The sequence below is a fragment of the Pempheris klunzingeri genome, chromosome 7 (assembly GCF_042242105.1).
Source record: "Pempheris klunzingeri isolate RE-2024b chromosome 7, fPemKlu1.hap1, whole genome shotgun sequence".
Classification (NCBI taxonomy): Eukaryota; Metazoa; Chordata; class Actinopteri; order Acropomatiformes; family Pempheridae; genus Pempheris; species Pempheris klunzingeri.
Window position 1 is genome coordinate 22,443,576 of NC_092018.1, and position 22,042 is coordinate 22,465,617.

Consider the following 22,042-nt stretch of genomic DNA (forward strand, 5'->3'; position numbering starts at 1 on the left):
GACATGATTGTTCCATTACAACAACGTGTCAGCGTTTTGTGACAGAGTTGGTGATTTGACACACCATTAGTGCTGCACTCATCAAACTTACGGCCTTGCTTTGCTCTCATTAATGAACCTCATTATGTGTATGTAAAACAGAACACAGTGCACTGAGGTTTTCTTTAAACAGAACTGGGGAGACAATTCTCTTAAATGAGGACCACATGCATGGACCTACCACACCCACCATTCAGCGCTTATTTATATATTTCAATGTCTCCCTCCTGAATTGCATGACTTGGAGCGAAAGTACAAAATTGTAAAATCCCCAGCCAAGAAATCAGGCAGCCATGCCCTTATTACCATGACCCAGGCTGCTCTTTTTAGTGTATTTTGGGATTGAGATCAAGCAGAGCATGGTGACCTTTACTCCAGAACTAAACACAGCTCATGAGAGCTTTGTTATCCAGAAATCAGAAGAACTGAGTCATTGGTCATCATCCCTTCAACACGAGGCGGACAAGACGAGTACTGCTTTCCCATAGCGTTTACTGGGTCACTGGCCCAGACTATAAGGCTCACAACACATTTTTATCATGGAAAGTTTATTTCATAGCACAAACACACACACACGCTGGTTTAAAGTGTTGTGTTACATTTTGTGAAATTATCATTCATGTATAAAGACTTTGCAGTTGAAAATAATCTCTTAATATCATGCTATCAGCATGACATTTATGAATAAACTTAACAAAACACTCCTGATAATTAAAAAACAGGCAGAAAAATGTGAATCATTGTGAATCGTGAATGGTGTACCAGACCAAAACAACACTTTGAAGTCCTGTAAGAGTTCCCTCGTGCGTCTTAAAGCTTACCATCCTGTGCCTCACACAGTATTGGCAGTTGTAGTCAAAATAAAAGCAGTCATGGTTTATGGAGTCCATTATTGAAGATATCACAGCTAATAATACAGTCCACGTTTTGTATTAGCATATCTGATCATGGTTGTTCATTTCCACTGAGGTGAAAATGTTCAAATAGTCATTAATTACAACAAATGCAGTGGTTATACAAATGCTATTAACAATAAAAAGCTGCATACATTTATACAACACAGAAATTCAACAATATGAAAATTATAAAAACGCTGTATGATACTGTCAAATGAATTCATGTAAATATTTTTTTTAAAAAATCGATGACACACGTTTACATTGTTTTGTTTTTGGAGTTCATATTATATTCAAGACATCCCTCAAAACAACATCAATGGTTAAGAGACAGGAAGCATAGGGAGGCCGGAATAATAATCTAAGCAGATTCATGATCAAAGTGCGTGATGATAGGATGGAGTAGACGGGCAAGTGAAACAACAGCTGATAGTTTGGTCTGACTAACATTTCTCACGACTGGAGGCAGAAATAATCTCATTGGTTAAGCCGAAGTTTTGGGACACTTCTCGCTTGGCCCAATCGCACGTTAATGCTCAGAGCAAAGTTCTCGTGAATCTGGCAGTGCGAGAGGTTTGAAGACATAGTGACTACTTGCAGAACTGTGCAGCCCGCAAGCTGCAGTATTTGCTGTCTATCTTTCTATCCAGATGGTCACAATCACGGACACAGTAGCTCCTGTTCATTAGCGGAGCAAATTGTCACAGTTTATCTAGGAGATGTACTTGCACCTTGGCTCTTGTCTCATAACTGTTGTCTGAAACCATGCTTGTTTTGTGCTGCTCTTTCCGTTCAGCACTGCCATGATGGTTTGCATAAACAGCTCACACATTGAAGCCTTTTCCCACAAATGGTCAATTTATTGACATACTGTAAGTATCTCAGAAATGAGTAACCTGTATGAGTAATGAGTAATGTTCCTGTCATCATCTATGATGTGTACAGTGGAATATTAAGGTTTTAATGTGAATTTAAACCATTTATAGCTAGCCATCTGTCTTGCTAGTTAGCCAGCCTGCTGACATTTCATAAATGAACGTATAAAGAGATCTGTGATTTCTTTGAAGTCTGAAAGTTTAGATTTGACTCAACCTGTGAGATTATTTCCACTGTCCCCTGTCCATTCTATTGACATATCGTACAGTCTCATCCCAATACACATTTGAGACATGTATGTTTGATGCACTGTGAGGTCAGGTGTTTGAATAGCATGCATTGGTAATGGAAGGCTGGTGTAGGTTCATCCTTTGTCCGGCTGTGTCCCATATGGCTGCCTCTATACTGAGCATCTTTTTTCTAGTTAGGTGACATACAAGGCAGGCCCAAAGTAGCTGTGCTCACTGGTCGACAAAGTTTACCCGATATGTGAGCTGATGGCCATTGTCCCAGGCATACAAAACCTTCTCCTTGGGGTTGTAGTCAATCTGGGTGGTGAAGGAGTACTCATTGGTGAACGGCAGACGTGGGATGGCTGCAGTGTTGGTGTGGGTGTCATAAGCATAGTTCACCTCACCTTCCTTTTGGTTGTACACATTGACGGCGTACAAGACGCCACAGATGATGAAGCAGTTCCCGTAGGAGTTCCGCTTGAGACTTGTCCTCCAGGTTGTTTCCTTTTTCAATGACAGGTCTCCGGGGTCCAGTTTACTGATGATGATCACCTCTTGCTGGTTGTAGTCGTAGTCCATGGAAGGATAGATCACCCACAGGCCGCTTTCGTCCACTGCAAAGTCAATGTCCGAGTGCCCCCTCCATTTCCAGGGGGTGGTGTCCTCGTAAACCACGTCATGCAGCAGCGTCCAGGCCGCCACATATCGCATCCTCAGATCATACTTGATGATGTTCTTGGTGAAGGCTCTGTTGTAGTAGAAGGCTCCGTTATAAACCACATGGCCTGTGCCTATCCAGTTGTAAGGCAGCTTAAAAAGGTTGCTCCATCTGCCTAGAATAAATAAGAAGATTACGTTAAATTACCCTGTTTATCACAAGGCATGGGTGAATACTCAACTCTCAATTGCCAACGAGCACACTCTGTTGCACAAAACAGACCACTGTTTCACCTCTGAAGCAACTGCTTCACTCCATCATGACCTGTAACTGCCCATGTGGATGAGTCTATTATCACCCCAGACATCACACTATGTTCATGCTTATCCATGACCAGGTTACACCTCATTCCAGAAGTCCTGTTGATTTTGCCTTGTATCATTTCTTTTTTTTTTACAGCAGGGCTGTACACTTGAGACTTCACTCAAAATTTGGACTGACTGATGGAATTGAAGTGACTTGCCTTCATTTATCTGGCGTCACTTAGCTATCTTATTTCTTGTTGGGAGGGGAGGTATCTCTTTTTGTTTTGCCCTAACAAATCAGCCGGACAAACTTAACATTATGCACAACATTCAAAAAACTATGATGACTTCTTCTGTAAGTAGACTTACAACAGCCTGTGGGATGGATTGATCGACCTGCAACTGACCTCTATAATTCCTTTAGATTTGACTTGTACTGCAGGACTGTCCTGAGGGGCCAACTTATGGTACATTTAACTTGTAATAAAATCCTTTTAAAACACTTCAAATGATTGCTGTGTTTAGTATAAAACCCCGCTGGTTGTTATCACAAAATAAAGTAAACCCTTTAGGATGTTCAAGACCCCTCTGTTGTGCTGTTTTATCCATTATCCTTTACTTATTAGGAGTTGGATACATTCAGCGGTGTGTGTGCTAAGCTTATACTATGTCCCTCATAGAGCCAATGACAATGTTTTTACAATGCCAGACTGTGTACACACTGGCTTCATGTGACAGTGACACAGTTTGTTTAGCTGTTCACTCCTGAACAAACACATTGTGTACTGTAGGTGTCATTTTCTAATCACATCCTATCTGCTATCCTAACCTTCCAACCTCAGGAAGTCTGATTTAGATAATGATAATAAATGGAAAGCCCAGTGAAGGACAAAAACAACGGGCCGTAGAACACCTCCCACCATCCCCATCCCCATCCCCATCCCCATCCCTAAGGCCAGCCCACACTCTTAATCCCTCTCCGCTGTGCCCAGTTCAAAGGAAGGGCCAGAGCACATGTCAGGGAACAGCAGGCATCACCGCCACTCCAAATACCTAGTCATCCGCACACAGCTGTGAGCTCACCGCACTGCAGGACACCTCACATGTAAGTGCATTTAGAAAGTCTATTGTCCAAACACATCTAGATCAACAAGCCAAATCCTGTGAGGGGAGATCATCTTAACTCTCTTAGAGAGTGTAATCCAATTCCTCAGTTGATTTGGATGTGGAAGGAGTTGATTTTCCCACCCACTGGAGCCATGAAACAACCAAGACCTACATTCCACAGATCTCATCCGTCTCACAGAGCTCACTGAATAATCAGCATGAATCAGTGTCAACTGCATTATTAGAGAAAATGCATATCTATACATTAAATCAGAGTGATACTGGAGTTAGACCAAAATGTTGGGGCAATTATTGTGTTTGGAGTTGATGAAAAACGTGTCAGTCAGTAAACAGTGAAAATCCTCTTACGAAGCTCCTAACCCCCTCAGACCCATAAAACATTACATTCGTAATCACTGCTGTAGTTGTACAGTATGTGCCATTCTGCAAGAGACTATTGAGTCTCATGATAATTCAGAGATTACACGACGTCTTGTATCGAATGAGACTTCAACTATCTGAAGCACCATTTTTATCAACGCAATGTGACAGGTTGAAAACAAATTAACTCATGAGAACAAAAGTCTAAACTTTGAAGTTATATATTTTGTCCCAAGATAAAGATGAAAATATACTGAAATGTAAGCCAAAACCCAGACTAAAGCTTGAAATGAGATGATTTTGTCTTTAAACTAAAGAACTTCAAATAATTGTCTGGGCATACTGGTGGACCTGTAATAGACATGTCCCCCGTAATTAGCTGAACATCACCCAAAATACGGTAAAATTGCTAATTAAGAGTCAGCAAGTGACTTTTACTTAAATGGAGCCAACCAACCATTCATAGTCAGCACTGGATAATCCTGCACATACACAAAACCAGTCAGACTAGATTTTAAATCTAACTATAATATTATTCACTTAGAAATAGAGTTTTTGCAGTGTACAGGACCACATCTAAATGTTTGATGTTTATAACTTCAATGAAAAAGTATTGGTATAGGTGTTTGAAAACGTATACTGCTCAATCTAATTACTTAATTTTCAAACTTTGATTTCTTGGAGCTAAATTATGGACTCTTATCTTAATGCCATGTCACTTTATCTTTATTAACCCAAGTTTCCAATGAGCCTCAGGATAAGGACATATAAGGCTATGTTTGTTTGGACAGTCAATGCTCCACTGCTTAGTAGTGGCCTAAGGGTGTTGTTCTAAGTTTGTTGGATGGGGTTACTTGGTGGTTTGCACTCTATATGTAGGAATGTAATGTATTTCAGTGCTTGAGTGTAGACTGATAGACTTCTGCTATTTCAGAGACAAACATGTATTCTCTAAAGAAGCCTATTGTTAAGGGTGACGGTGTTGATATTTTGTGGCTATTAATAGCCAAAGATAATGTACCTGTAAGTATATTTAATTCTCAAAAGGTAAAAAGACCAGCTGAAGCAAACCTTGCTTAAAGTTGTCCAGGTTGCGGAACTCCACCAAGTTGTTGCCGTAGTAGTAGTTGGTGACGTAGATCTTGGAGTCTTTAGCCAGGGGATCCTTCATCCAGGCTCCCTCGTTGCGCCCATAACTGTGCTGCTTCTCTGGTTGCTCAATAGATGCTAGAGTCCCTTCACAGTTGAGGATCTTACCTGAAAGAGACAAGCGGAACATTCAACATGCATGCTTGGGAGACAATTACTAGGGCGTATAGATTTCTCGGCAGAGTGAACCTACACCCGTCTCTGCTGCTAAATTCAATCAATCAATCAATCTTTATTTATATAGCGCCAATTCACAACAGCATTATATCAAGATGCTTTCCATAAAGAGCAGGTCTAGACCGAACTCTTTAATTAGAGAGAGACCCAACGATTGAGGAATTCAAAATTAAGGATTCAAGAATGCCCACATGAGCAGCATCAGATGTTAGATTATATTGAGCAACAGTGGCAAGAAGAACTCCCCTTTAACGGGAAGAAACCTCGAACAGACCCAGGCTCAATGTGGGCGGCTTCTGTAGCACTGACCACCAGGGGTATTTATCACGTACCTGCTCTGTGGAGAGAGGGCCGGCTGTTGTTGTTGGAGTTGTCCAGCACCAACACAATGGTTGGAGCTGGTCTTTCAGAAGCTGGTGTACTCTGTGTGGTGATAGTGGTGGGTGTCGTAGTGGTGGCAGTGGTGGTGCTAGTAGTTGTAGTGGTGATAGTAGATGTAGTGATGGGAACTGCAGTGGTGGCAGTGGGTTCGGCCACGGTGGCCTCCATGGTTTCCAGGACCATTTCAGCGCCTCCATCCTCTGATTGGTTTTCCGTGATGTGGTGGACCGTGTACGTTTTGGCAGAATGGTCTGAGAGGAAGCAGAGGAAGTGTGATGTCATACCAGAGAGAAGATAGAGAAGCGATCTAAGATTATACAAATCTAGTTTTCATCAAAATATATCAAACAAGGTCTGAGAATAAGTGGTGATAGAGTAGAGTAACACTGAACAGGCTGCTCCTTCTTCTTCTTAGTGATAGCTACATTACAGTGTATTAGTATTAGTGTGTGGGGACATTGTCTCTCAATTGTCAACTTTTAAAACTTTTAAAAGGGGTTTTCAGACCTTTCATTCACTGTACAGTACATCATTATATGGCCTCTTCACATATTATGGCCTGCTGTGTTTCAGAGGTTCACATCAAAGACGGCACATTAGCAATGCAGCACACAGAAAACATCCCCTCTCATCTCTGAACCTCTCTCTCCTTTTCCTTCCTGACCAGCCTGTTCTGCTGTCTTTTACTTTAAACTGGTGTCTTAGTAGAGTTACTGGTGCAGCATTTTTGATTTTAACAAAGATGGGAGCTAGATGCATCAGAATTCTTTGGTCGTGGTTTTTACTGACAATGAGCATCAGACAAACACCTCATTCCAGACATACTGAGACCTTAAAGCTCTCCACTGAGAGCCATAGATACAATGCAGTCTTTATAGTCGCAGCTGTAATAGTGCACTGAATCCCCTTATCTTTTGGCAAATATGCATTATCAAAAGCTCATATTGGTGAATCTGTTGCTTCTTGTTTTCTAGTTTCAGGCCTCAGTAGTCACTCATGGTCTGGCTTAAACAGAGGGAGAGTCTGCTCCTCTCCTTCTGACGTCCTGTGCTGCCAGGCAGATGTGAGGAGATTACAGCGGTGGTACAGTAAAGCAGTGCCTGACACACAGACTCTGAACACGTGGACCTGATGGGGCTGGAGTAGAAAAAAAAGAATCTGAGAGGGTTTTTACAATTAATAGTAGGAGATTTCAGAAACACAGTAAGCCGTTAAACATTATTAAGGAATCTGAAATTGTACCTGGAATTAAATGTTAGACTAATTTAGAAACCAAAGTGAAGAAACAAATCTGTAATATCCACTGTATTATTGGTTGAGTGTAGCTAATGCCCTTATGCGGAGAGCACATGAAAGAGAATGTCAGCTAATTATTAACGGACTTGACATCCGTCTATGCTCAGTAAAGCAGATGGGATGCACATGGTACTGCTTTAGTTATTTTACTATTATACAGATCTAAGACCCCTTTGAACATTTTGATACTGTGATGAAGATATTTAAGTACTTCTTAGAGGGAACATGTCTGTTTTTGCATGCTTTAGTCCATATGTCCAGTCCTTTCTGCTTTACATTACTGCTTTTAGGTTGTTCAAAATGAACAAAAAAAAACAACACATACTCTTTCACTGTTGTTAAAGTAGTTCATTCTAGTTTAATTATGCATGCAGGCTTTTTAAACCGATCTGCACTTCTTACCGTATCATCACGCAACAGTAATGCAACCTCTGCAAGATCGCCACTGGCTTACAAATGTGAACAGTTGTCAAGATGTAATCTAGGCTGCTAACTAATAAGAGTTTGTCAGCTGGTAAAATGAGTGTGAGCAAGTAAAACAAGTGTTTGGCGCTTTCCTCTTCAGTTTCCGGTTCCCAGTAAAATGAATTTAAAAAGAGGCATTTCAGGAAGAAGCTTGAAGGTGTATTAACTTTCCCTGAATGAATAAAGGTTCCTGCATCCTGCTCTTTGCCAGAGATTATGGAAATGCAGCTGACTGGTTTCAGTAATTTGACAAGGGTGGCTGAGCTCGCTGAGGTTCACATACATGGCAGAACACACGGTCTGACAGTGTTATGTGCGTGTGCCTTAAGCAAACGCAGCATACCTATTCACTCAACTAGACTTAAAGAGGATTGGAAGGAGTCAGGAAATGTTTTCTCTGCAGTGGTGAGGGTCCCCACACATTGTTGTGAGGAGTGAAGCTGAGGCACGACATGGACATGGCAGCACTCCACTGAGACAGCATTCCATCAGCTCCATGTATTTCATCAATAAAAGATTTGGATTTCCTGACTCGCTGAATGCACACCAGCAATACAATCCTGCACCGGCTAGACCAGCTTTGCTAAAAACAACACCGGAATAAATCTTGCATTGAGGGGATCTTATGTGCCACACAGCAATCTGTTTTATTGCTTTGCGCTTCTGCGTTAAGTTTGCAACACAATTACAGCCTTATCTCGCACTTTCATAAAACAACATTCACAGCAAACTTTACATTGTTCTCTGTTAGAAACTGAATCCATCTAACAAAGATATTGAGTCTGGCTCTATAACTGATTACTGGCTGATCCTGATCCAGCCAAAGTGCCATGTGGGGTCATTGCTGGAGAAACTAATTAGGATCATTTTCAACACCTACAGTGGATCGCACAGATGATCACACACCGATAGGAGTGCAAACTCGGTTGAGGTGCGAGCCCAATGTTTGCTTTCATTCAGAGTGGGTGGCTTTCTATGAACACACCATGATGCTGGGAGAGTATACACAGTGTCCTGGCCAAGCTGAAAACTCTCACCTCCTCTGTGCTCGTCCTCGTCAGTTTTGGCAGCCTTGTAGTATGTAATACCCCTCACCACTCCAGGCTGGTGGCCAACCACCTTGGCTTTGGCTGTAGGGTCAGGCTTGACCGGCTTCCCCGGCTTAATGACCTCTTTCTTGGGCTTTATGACCTTTTCTTTGGGCGGTTTGGGTGGGGCTTTGGCTGCAGGAGTCTTCTTGTTGGGCATTTTTACAGCCTCCTTGGGTTTCTCATCATTAGTGTCCTGAAAAAAGGGATATTCAGGTGATGTCAGGACACTTTTAATGTAACTTGTGTCACATAAATGATCTAACTTCGCCTCCATAACTAACATACCACTTTAAACTGTGATCTTTGCTTAAAGTTAACCAAATAGTCAAACTGCAACGGTTTCACAATGTTAACTTTGGCCACATACGTAATGTTAGTTCCTTGCTTTTGGCTGGTCCTCATCTTTCCTATAGAGGGGGCTGAAAACACTCATATATGTCATTCAGGGAGTCTTTGGAAATTGGCCTAATCTGTCATTTCGGTGTGAGGGTGTGTACACAAAAGCACAGAAAATGTTTCCTCTAACCTGTGCTTTGCTCTCAGAGGAGTCTTTCTGCAGCAGCTGAAGGCTGAGGCTGGAGATCTCTTTCTTGATGCTCATCATAATGTTGGAGTAGTTCTCGTATCTCTTAAACTGGTTGGTGAGGCTCGTCATGCTGTCCCGAACAAATTCATTGTCTCGCGTAAGGTTTGTCTTGATTGTCTGCGAGAAAACATCATTATCATCACAGTCATCGCCATCCAGCAAATGACATAAGTGATGTGCACAGTCATCCCTTTTCTTACAGTGATATGAGTACGGTTGTTTGCCTACCTCTTCTAGGGTGTTCATCTGAGACACCACCTTGTTGATGTAGGAGTGGACTTTCATTAGATCCATGCTGTAAAGAGTTCCCTCGAGGAGGTCCACCATAGATTGGAGCTGTTCATTTATGCCATAAAAGGAGAGGAACTGGCGTTATTCACCATCTCCAGAACACAAACTTGACAGCTTTATGTGCCTCAGTCCCACAACCGTAATAGCTTAAGTGCCCTCCCAAACATTTGCTGTGATTACCACTATTGACATCCGCACTCAGCTCAATGGGCTGCTGAGCGCTCCGAGTCTTGGGTTCATTCAGAGTCCTTCTTAATTCATTTTGACCTTTCCTTTTCAACGTAATCACTTCATTCAAAGATTTCTTGGGTTAATCTTTAGCTTAGTGGAGCCATATATAACATCTGGAAGTACTGTTTTCTTCATATGGTACATAGCGTGCTTCTCCTGTCTGTGAAAAATGAGAGTGTGCTTTTGGTACATGCAGAGGTGTGCTGATGTGTTCACAAAGGAGATGACCGACAACTACACCCAGGTCACAGACAGTTGAAGAAGGACCTCTCAAGCTTTTAATTTGCAGGGACTTTTTTCATTTCACCAATGATTTTCTTTTAGTTCTACTTTACAAGCACTCTGAGAGGATCAAGCGCTTAGACTGCAGGGTATTGATTTCATGTTCTTTCTTTTAAATTAGCAGTTCAATTAACATTTCTGACTTTGGCAACTCCTCATGGTGAAATATGTTGCAAGCAATAAACAGACTACAAATTTATGTAGCGTGGAATCGTGGAACCTAACCCCAAACCCCAAACCCTAAAAATTGATGCAATCAGAGTAACTCGACAGATGCAATGACCACGTACATATTTCACACATTGTGACTTAAAGTTTCAGCGTTCCTCACCTTCAGTAACTCAGGGGCCTGTTTCTTGAGCTTTTCCATCTTCCACTCATTCTCACAGGGGTTGAGGGAGGAGGGCGGCGCCGTGCATGAGCACTTGCAATCAGATCCGGAGCTGACTGTCTCCACCGTGTAGAAATCCTCCACACGTACACTGCCGCTCCGCAGCCGCAGGCAGGCATCCTTGCTTAGAGGGCGCATGATGCACTTACAGCGGCAGTCTGAGCCCTCTGATGTCATCCGAACAGGCTCAGTCTCCCCAAAGATCTGGAAGACAGAATGTGAATTGTCCCGTTTTCAAATACACACAAAGAAGTTCTTGTCGCTATAATTATCCTGTTGTTTTTGTGCACATAGTAAGCCACATGAGGTGAAAATGTCTCTTTATCGTGGTAGTATTGTAAACACGCAGCTTCAGGGCTGTGCAAGAATTGAACAAATCAGACATGGATATCAATGACCTGGACTGCTCTGTTTATTTATCTAAACCCAAAGAGTGTGGCAGTTTTTTTTTAAAGGTATATACTGAGATGTGCTGTTCCTTCCAGTCATCTATTCCATTAGTTTATCCCCTGCCGAGCTCCATGAATAATAACTCCACTTTTTATTGTGGGGGAATTAAAAACAAGGGAAGGAAAGTGATCCTGAAAAATAAGCACATGCTTCCCCTCTTTTGAATGTTAGCTGGTGTGACTCAGAGGAAGCCTCCGAGGCAAACACGACTCATAAGACTCCTGCATCACCAGTCGGCCTTTGGCTGCCATGTATGATGACAGAATTTTGGCAGACCGTTGTCATGGCTTACTTAATAAACAGGAAGCAATGCATGGCAGCCTGAGCACACAAACCAAACTCTTCCTATGTGAGACAAGTGCAAGCTGGCACACAGTAGAGATAGCTTTCACACAAGAATTTATTTACACAGATTTATTGCATAACTGATTAAATGTTCTGGTGATGATGGTAAGTTGGCAGAATAAAGACGTCAGAGGACTCTGTGAAGACTATTTCATGGGGAAAGGTGGGCTAGTTCAAGAGATTGAAACCTTGTAGGTTAGGTTTGTATATTGGTTTTCAACAGCTATGTCCTTTCAAAGGGCTCCTGACATGTTCATAACCACTCAGCTTTTCGTAGTAATAGCAGCGTACTATTCATAGAGCTGGTTTGGTTCCTTACTGGCTATCTCTCATGTGATAGCCAGTAAGGACGCACCGTGCATCTGGGGAGCTTAGTTTCATCGTTTGGAGTCATGACTGCTGGATAATGTGTGGGAGGAGGTTTGGACTGTCATCTCTCCCTGGTGAGATTTAGGGACCTCTATAAACTGCAGGATGGGTGCACATGTGCTATCACTTTTATTGGGAGGAGACTTTAGCAGCACATACTGTTCATTAACGTGCTGTGCTCCTGTCCTCATGTGACTAAAGCTGGGAGGTAGCATTCTCAGAATATACGATATATATAATATACATGACCGTGACCATGCAGGAACAGAGTGAAGAAGGTATGGCTTTGTGTGTTAAATTCGTTGATGGTTTTCCATAGTTAGAACTTTAACAATTTCAGAAGTCTTTTAGCGGGGCAGCAGCAGGCTGGTGGTAAAGGGGAAGAAGGGTGGAGGTGGAGGTGGAGTGGGCTCATTAGTGGAGGAATGCAGGCTGAGTGATGGGGGAAGATGTGGAGGGTGGCGTGCTTTTCCCTCCATTACTGCAGACGTACTGGGAGGGGGTCTGATATGGGGCAGGACTCCTGTGTGGAGAGCCGGGCCAATCCTGACCCATGTCAAGCGAAAAGGCAGCAGGTTGACAAATCCTACAGCCACATGAAAACAGAGTGGATTAGCAGATTAAACTTCTTTAGTAGAGGCTCTGACTACGGCCCTGCTGAGCTGCATTGTTCAACCTCAGCCAAACAGTGACTGCTGCATAGCAACATCAGCTGCTATGTTGCTTTACATTGGAGAAGTCAGAGGAATCCCAGCCAGATGTACTTTAGTCCGTCTTGTTTTGTCTAGTCAAGAGGGACTAAGCCACTTCGCAGGCTTCACTGCAAGAGAAAGATTTGGCAGCATCCTATCTTGAAATATCTGAATCATTCTGCCAATCAGAGCAGCTGCATCCTGCTCCTGTCAAATCACATGTGTTGGTATGCATAACTGACCGACCAACATCTCATGCTAAGCTGACCTATCAGCATGAGAACAGGCAACACAATTAAGAGTGCTAATAATTACGAGTACAGAGTATTTAACGCATGCTTTGAGCTTTGGGTCTTTGGCTTTGACCTCTCAAGTGCAGTCAAGTTTCAGGTCAAAAAGAACAGGGCTCAAACATGAACTCATGTCTGCACAATGGGAGGAAAAGAGCCTGCACGCTGCAGAGCTCTATTAGATCAACCACTGCGGCCTTTAACAACTAATACACCCTGACAGTGATGAAGTGAAACCCCAATTGTGCTTGCAATTGCTAAAAACACATGATGTTTTACACAATGGCTGCTGAATTTATTAGCCTCAGATTTAACGTCTGTGTTTCAGTAGCAGTGACCTGTTGTATCTGCAGCCTTGTTCGTATAAACAAGGATATCCTCTCCTTTAAGTGCCGTGCCAGCTGGCAATCACTGGGACAGCTAGCTGTGTGATGAAGAGGGCAGGCAGTGTAGGTGTCCTGTGGCAAAGCTCAAACGTTGAGCTGCATGTTCCATCCTTCAAAGACAAACAATAGTGCCGGGATTCCTGTTTTGACCTGCAGCTAATTCGACCGCCCCACTTATTGCTTTTTGACCTAGTTACACACAAATGCACCAAAGGGCTCCATGAACACCAATTCTAGCCAGGCTTGAGCCTACCAAGCTGGTGATTTTGAAGGCAGGACTATCCTTTTAAATTCCACATCATCTCCTGTCAAGGGTACTGAGGACCAAAACTGGGGTTCACATTCCAGTCCAAAGAGTCCGTCTGATTTTTTTTCCTCTAATTAGCGGTGCTTATGATAAACAGTCTCAGTGTGCCACTGTAAAGATTAACTTGATACAAAGGGGGGAATTCTATTAAAGCTTTCAGTCTGGAGATGAAACACGAGGTCAGTGGCTCAGAGTATAAACAAAAACACTGGCATTAGCACGGGGATGTTAATTAGCTATCAAGCACTCGCTGCTTTTGGGGGTACACATCTACATTCCTGCTGGGTCTGTGCATGTGTCCAGTCTTTTAAGTCATCACGGCACATCATGGCACAAAAATGAGAAAAAGACCAATGTATATCATCCTTTATGAAATCACTGTATGAAAATACAGAAGGACTTAATGCGTTACTGATAGGAAGTATCTCTCTCTCCAGCCACGGCAACATCACAGGTCTCTGGAAAACAGGACTTTACATATTTTCTGTTTTAATGATCCACTGAAAACACACAAATATGAATCAAGCTTGTCGATATGGCTCGCTAATAAAACCCACATACTAAAATAATCCGCTCATAAGCATAAAGAGACACTCACTAAGTGTGTGTCTGGAGACCGCAGCTACGACTGGAATGACAGATGTTGCCAGTGCCTCTTCCCAGATGATTTTATACAGCAGATGTTTATGGGAGATGTTAAAAAGCTGTAGAGTTTATCACTGCTCAGTGATACTGTACTTAAGCAAACAAAAATGATTAAATATCTCTCATATCAGTCTGTTAAATACAAGGCTACAAACAGCACTGGCTCTGTTCTTAGGTAAAAAAATTCATATACCGCTTATCCTTAAGGGTCGTGGAGGGGCTGGAGCCAATCCCAGTTGACATCCCAGTTGGGCGAAAGGTGGGGTACACCCTAGACTGGTCGCCAGTCAATCACAGGGCCGACACACAGAGACAAGACAACCATTCATACTCACATTCAAACCTATTAACACCAATTAACCTAACCTGCACGTCTTTGGACTGTGGGAGGAAGCTGTCGTACCTGGAGCGAACACACACATGCAAGGGGGAGAATGTATGTGCAAGCACAGGGGTGTAAAAATGATATTTTGTGGCTTTATGAAAGGTTATTTCTTGGCCAGGTGCAGTCATCTCCTGGAGCTCTGCTGCCTCTGTAAGGTTTGCAGACAGCCTGTGGAGGTTTTAGTGACAGGTAAAAAAAAAAAAACGAGTGTTCATTGGATGTTTGAACCTGGAACTTCAGTGTGCTGGAAGATGCACCCTGATTCACCACCCCAACTTTAATATGTCAACAAGAGAACTTAAGGGTTTTACGTTGCCTTTTTAAATGAATGATTTTAGGCACGTCATAATTTAGTCATCCACATTTGTAAGCAGGATACGGCAGGACGTAAGAGCCCATAGAGTCCATAAAAGGTCAGGGCCGCAGGGAAATGGTGCCTGAGAGAGGTTACCCAACACTTAACACAACCAGTCAGGACATATGCTGCAGACAGAGACACATTACATTTGAAACGTACCTGCGATCATAAATCTTGTTCTTAAGGATTAAGGAATTTTACAGCGAGAGAAAAAAAAGCCAGAATTATCTGCGGACATAGAAGTCTGAGAAAAAGAAAGGCCAAGATGCTCCCAAATGCACCATTTGGGAATACGTGGAGTGTGTAATAAAACCAGGCTGTGGTTTAACAGCTTGTGATAAGATTTTTGGCCTGTAAGCCCATCCACTTCTCTTTTACTTCTAACTTTAATTCGCTATGGACCCTTATAATATGCCGATAAAAAAAAAAAAACAGCAGTTTTATAAATTGTACAGACAAACATGTCACTTTAATGGTAGATCTTTGACTTAGTTCGTGCATTGTATGTCAAGAATCAAGAACAGTCCAAATCGTGCACGAGGAAGATAGAAGTCACCCTCATAATCTATCCAGGTCACCGGCCTACACATATCCATGTTGACCATTTTGTGCAGAAGCTGAGCGAAGTAAGACCTGTGTAAAACCCTGCTCGTGCGTAGGGTCGCGCACCTGGGAGCGAGAGCGACCGCTGACCTGTTCAAACCGACACCACAAGCAGTTTTTCCCTGGGTCATTGCCTCAGAGTGAATGAGGTATTACTCTCTAACATTTCCAACGGCTTGTTTTAACCACAAACAGAGAGGCTCGACTCTCTGCAGACTCATTATGTTGACCCTTCATCAAACCCCATGTGACATCCCCAATTAAATGAAGTCACGTTGGCATAACACGGCATGACAAAATGCCATTTCTGTGCATTGTGGCAATCACTTGAGGCTACGAGTCGCACCTGTGAGCGACCGCATTCTTTATGATCAAGCCCCGTCTCTGTGACTGTAGGGCTGTTTCACCGAGGACCATCCCAGTCTGCTGGCTCCTTCTCTCTGGGCCCCCGTTGACCTTCCAATGATTGTTCTCGGGTTTGTTTACAACCAAAACACAAAGCAGGTGCACACGCTGCTAGTTCCCACGCCACCCTCTGCTACCCTCCGTGCCCTCCTCTAAGCTCGCTTTGTCTCTCATTAATGCCAGTGCCACCACTCTGGCTACAGAGACTATGACTGGGCGTCTCCAGACTGGAGCTGTGACGCTGCTGCGCGATGAGGAGCAGTGCGAGGATAGATACATGACATAATGTGAGGATGTAAAGCTGCAACACAGTCGATTTGGATGGAGGAATTGGCCCTATATGAATAAAGATTGATTGATTTACTGAAAAACCTTTAGCTCGTTCTAATGTGACATCCTTATCTGATTAATCATTAATATCCTTGTGCATTTAACACCAGGTCGCCCCCCCCCCCCCCCTCTTGTGCACAATTCTATTGATAAATTATTGCAGAAATGCTTTTCCAGCCTGACAATCGAGGAACTTCAGAAGAAAACAAACTTCTCATCAGGTTGGGGAGTTCTTATTTAAATCTCATACTTAATATGAGTAAAAAAAAAAAGGTTATTGGTCAAATCAGTCCCTGGTCAATTAGAATAAGCAGAAGGATATTTCACGTCATCACAACACCAGTGCACAACAACTATAATTAGCCTCGTAAAGGCTTTCATAAAATCATTCTATGAAATGTTTCACCTCATAGCCGCACTTTGTAAACCACCAATAAAGACGACACAGCTCTACTACAATACTGTTCCCACCGTATCACTGTTATCACCACTGTTGCAGCTCCAGCTACTGTCCTAGAGTTACTGCTGTGACTACAACTGCTACTACTGGTATCAAAACTACCACAGTTACAGTTCCTACCACTGCTAAGACAACTGCTATTGTTTCCATACTCCATACTACTGATGCTGCTTCTACTTTTAGATATATTATCATCACTTATGCCCCGGGTGGCTTCACGTGCAACCAGTTACACTGACACTACTGCTTCCATCACTACTTCTTCCTACATTCACACTACATGGCTAAAAGTATGTGGACAGCCAAACATTCCCGGCATATGTGACCGCAATGTGGGCATTAATGTGCTGCTGCCCTCATTTGTTCTGGTTTCAGGCCATTCCGCTCGACCATAAGAGCTTTAGTGGGGGTCCAACACTGATGAAGGGTTATAAAGTCTGGCCCTCAGCTGATGCTCCGGCTCATCCCAGAGGTGTTGGGTGGGGCTGAGGTCAGGGCTCTGCGCAGGCCAGTCAGGTTCAGCTACTTTAAACTGAGGAAAACCATGTCCTCTCCGCCTTTAGTGAACATACGCTGTTGTCACAAAGTTGGAAGCACTCTTTAGCTAAAAGGTTCTAAACTGTAGCATTCAGATTTCCCTTCGTTGGAACTAATGTGTCTAGAACAAACCAGGTACAGGGTGTCCACATAGTTTTGACCCCATAACATGACACGCATACTTTTACAAATACTAACTCTGCCGCGTGCTGTTTCTAGCAGTGTTTGTAATTAATAGAACCGCAAACAGCACTGCTCCCACTACCTCCACCATGAATACCACTCACTATCACTGTGTTTACTCTTCACCGACATGCACCGCTGCTGATTTGGCCTCTGAGTGGATCCAGAGCAGACAATCGCTGAGAGTCACACACCATACTTGGCCCTAAATGTGCGACCAAGCCCCTGGTCTTCATATGTAATGTGTATTGTGCATGTGTTTTATGTTCTGGTGGGGTGTGTGTGTGTGTGTGTGTGTGTGTGTGTGTGTGTGTGTGTGTGTGTGGAGAGCTTGATTAGACTGAAGGAGAGTGAGGGGTTACTGGAGTCCAGCAGCTGTACAAACAAGGGCAGCCAGATATTACTGTTACTCCACTGAGTGCCATCTCTCCCACACTTTGCTGGCATCAGGCCTGAACACACTGGAGGTATCATTACATGAACCGATTGTTACTCGTGTCACACAAAAGCCCTCATAGGGAGGATTACCCCCTGCCATAAACAGTGGCATATAACCTGGACCATCTGCTGGCTTTAGACAGTAAATTTACAGGTCTGGCTTGGGGAAATGTACCCGTCAAGTCACTAATTTGTGTGAAGCAGAGGTACCATGACGCAGAACATGAAGCAGGTAAGAGGTGAGGCTGAGCAGGATAAGAGTGGAGGGTGAGATGACAGGATCTGCTGGGATAAAACATGGTTAAGGAGCCTGGACAACCCTTGTTTCAACACAAGTGCAATAAAAACGCAAAAACAAAAATCCTGGAAGATGGAGTGAACATTAGTTTGGAGAAACAAACGTGCTCTCTCTTACCTTACTCTGTGAAGACGCATCCTTGCATAAAACCAGCAGACAGGCCAACAAGTTCGTGTATCTCCACATTTTCTCACCCGAGCGTCTGGACGTGAAGTTCAAAAATCCCCAAAAAAGCGAAAGGCACTGTGTTCAGTCCATAGGGCAAAGCAGCGCGGATACTGTAACTCCCATTTCCCTCTAACACAGGGAGGTTCTTGCGGTCTCTGTCCGTCCGTCGGTGTGTGGGGATCGAGTGTGTGCGCACTGTCCGCGCCGCGCGCTCCGTCCTCAACCCGGCGCACAGTGCGCATCATCTGCCATCCGCTGTCCTCCGCTGAGGGGAGGGGTTTCCACACACACACACACACACACACACACACACACACACACACACACACACACGCACATACACGCACTCAGTGTGTATTCGGTCTCTGTAGGACGGCGGGATTTGACCAGAACAATATAAGTCTTGCATTATTCCATATTGTATTAAATGACATTATGTGCGTATTTTACACACTTGCTCAGTAATTCAGAGCACACAATGCCACACCTTGAACAGTGTCAGTGTTATATGTTTAGAAGCGTGATGAAACGGAGAGGCCGTTTCAGAGGGACCCATTAGTAATGTGGAGGGCGCCATCAGCTGGCCAGTCACTGGGCAACTCCAATCCCACAGTGAGCACAGAGACAGACAGATAGATAGATAGATAGATAGATAGATAGATAGAAATACTTTATTGATCCCAGAGGGGAAATTCTGGTGCTACAGCAGCCAAAGAGCAAAAGTGAGTAAAAGTGACCACCACCATGAATACAACAATAAATAAGCAGATAAACTGATAAAAAGATTAAAACCAAAGTGCGAGTTAAATAAAATAAAATAAACTAAAAACTATAGTGCACGTTAAAGAACAGAAATACATATTTGTTAAATAGCAGAGGGTGCTGAGAGCTCTCTGCCAGCCAGAGTAGACTTGTTAAAAAGCGTTATGGCATTTGGCAGAAAAGATTTTCTGGTCAGCATCACGGTCAAGCAAGAGACTGGACACAAACACAACACACCCAGCTTCAGAATCCAGCTGAAATCAGTGTGCTTGTGTCTAGTGATGGGGAACCATGACCAGATGAACCTGCAGTAGGCTCCCCAGGGCCCCCTGTCTCTCCTAGTTTCTGAGTAATGCCTAGTTCTTTCTGTGCTTTTGCTTTGTGGTAATTTGATCACAACTACACATCCATGTTGGTATATATATATACGCACTACTCACAAAAAGTTAGGGATATTCGGCTTTCAGGTGAAATTTCAGGATGAACCTAAAATGCATTCTAACCTTTCCAGGTGAACTTAATGTGACCTTCTCTAAACTTTTGAATGCACATGTCCAACTGTTCAGTGTTTCAGTACTTTCTGCACAAGTTGCTGTTCTCTAACAAGAAGCTTAACAGCAACATTCACAACAGGTTTGATCCATGAATCCACCAATACATTTCCTGCTTCAGTTAGAATTGGTATTTAAACAGTCCTCCTCATCGTGCTGTTCACATTCTGACATCATGAGACCAAGACGACACCTAACAACTGATCAGCAGCACCTCGCCATTGCGAGGCTTCAAACAGGAAGTCCTCAGACGGAGGTGTTCACTGAGCTTAGAGGGTCACAGAGTGTCATCAGGAGGTTGTAACAGTGATACAGAGTGACTGGAAGAGTCACAGAAAGGAGAGGAGTGGACGTCCTTTGGCCACATCCCACTGAAAATTTTTGTTGTGGTATACCTACCACTGTTGTTAGATTTTCTTTCAATAAATAGTTTAAGATGAAGAAATGACCAGTGCATGCTTCTACTTAAATGTCCTACTTTCATGATATAATATCACTGTAGCATTCACTTTTTACATTTTCCATATATTTCACCTGAAAGTCGAATATCCCTAACTTTTAGTGAGTAGTGTATATATATACACAACACACAGTGTCACCATGAATCTGAGATCATTAAGGTGACATGGCCACAAGATCATGTCTTAAAGGACAGCTAACCTTACAGTGAAGCTTTAGTAGTCAGTATTACCAAACACAATGATGCGATCACCTGCCAGCTGGGCAGCTGCAGCTACGTCTGGTTAGTCTTCCAGCCTGGTGGGGAAGAGCTGTGGGACAGGGGGACACGGAGGGACACTAACTTTTAATCTATCCCAACAGGCAGTCTTAATTTATTCTCCTTACACTTGCTTGCTCATGTGGGGATTCTTGAATCCTTAATGTTGAATTCCTGAATCGTTGGGTCTCTCTCTTAATTAAAGAGTTTGGTCTAGACCTGCTCTTTATGGAAAAGGTCTTGAGATAACGCTGAATAAAGATTGATTGATTGATTGATTGATTGACACATCAACGTTTCTATGTTAGCCATAGAAATGGAGCTGTGTCAGTGGCAGGCTGTTCTACATCATGAGATGATTCATCAGTCTTCATGGCTTACCCAGAGAATACATACAATGAGCAGCACTGCAGCTTGTCAGAATGATCACATTTCCTATATTTGGACTTGAGAAAAGACGGTGCCTCGGCCATTTTAAAGCAACTTTCAGTTGTAGCCTTCTATCCAACACGAGATCAACACACACACACTATAATAATATATAATATTACACTATACCTTTTACCTGATTGGTCCGAAACTACTTTTGGAAGTCAAACTTACACATGGGGAGTGTTTGGCGTGGTACAAAAGGTGAGCGCTTATGGTGGGCAGACAAGTGTGGTGAGACAGTTCAGACAGACAGGTGGGATCCTCTGTTCTGGTGAATAGAGCAGGATGACAAGGCAGCTGCTGAAGTGGACACCCTGTCCTGTCCATCCTTCCTCCTGCAGCAGCTCCTGTTCAACCTCAGTCACAGTCCACTGCTGTCACTGTTAAAACGTGCCAGTCTAACATAAGATCTGAGAAATGCTCAACCACAGTGTGCTTTGCAGGAAAGCAGCTGACTTCCGGCTGACGAACTGAAAATATTGTTTGTCCACAAATGGCCACCAGGTGGCGCCACGCGACCTCCGCTCCTTCCCACTAAAAGTCTTAAATACGAATCAAAGTTGCAGCTGACGCGTCCGTTCACTCCGAGTTCAGAGTGGGACTTCATATCCCACAATGCCTTTGGGATTATTGGGATATGCGTAATCTCTGTTGTGTGCACGTGCTGCCTTTGCGTCACGTGGGAATAACCGTACTTCTTTTTTTTTATCAGATGGAATCAAATCATACAGCAGGCAGAGATCATTGGATCGTTTGTTTTGGGCTCTTCTGCACTCTAAAGTTCAAACATATATATAAACATATAAACATATATCCTAATGAATAAAAAAAACAACAAGATTATAGTAGAGATAGATTTGGCTCAGGTTTGGGTCTGATTTTTACAATAACATTTGGTTCATATTATTAGGAATTATTATGTATGATGGTTTTAATTTGTAAGGAGAAGATTGTTCTTTCAAAAAAAGTTCTATAGTCTGGCGTTTGAACATTATTTATTTCATTACTACCGAGTCTGCTGTCCAATTAGATGGAAGAGGACGCGATCCTCCACCCTCCTCACGGACCCTGAACGCACCACCCCTGGGGGTGTGG

The 22,042-nt window shown here is 43.1% G+C and overlaps 1 protein-coding gene across 1 annotated transcript; it reads right to left on the reverse strand.

Moving 5' to 3' along the window:
• Positions 1-606: 606 nt before the first annotated feature.
• LOC139204501 (olfactomedin-like protein 2A) lies at positions 607-18,606 on the reverse strand. The gene is made up of 8 exons (XM_070834537.1): positions 18,434-18,606; positions 10,776-11,039; positions 9,869-9,976; positions 9,581-9,757; positions 9,001-9,247; positions 6,154-6,453; positions 5,567-5,752; positions 607-2,877 (listed from the first exon to the last, which is right to left on the reverse strand). Exons 1-8 carry the CDS (start codon positions 18,500-18,502, stop codon positions 2,273-2,275), a joined length of 1,956 nt encoding a protein of 651 aa, XP_070690638.1. The 5' UTR covers positions 18,503-18,606; the 3' UTR covers positions 607-2,272.
• Between the last annotated feature and the right edge of the window lie 3,436 nt (positions 18,607-22,042).

Coding starts and splice junctions, on each gene's coding strand:
- LOC139204501 (XM_070834537.1), bottom strand. CDS start 18,502: ATGTGGAGATACACGAACTTGTTGGCCTGTCTGCTGGTTTTATGCAAG. Junction 11,040..18,433: donor ATGCGTCTTCACAGAGTAAG/GTAAGAGAGAGC, acceptor TCTGTCTTCCAG/ATCTTTGGGGAGACTGAGCC. Junction 5,753..6,153: donor GCCCTCTCTCCACAGAGCAG/GTACGTGATAAA, acceptor TGTCTCTTTCAG/GTAAGATCCTCAACTGTGAA.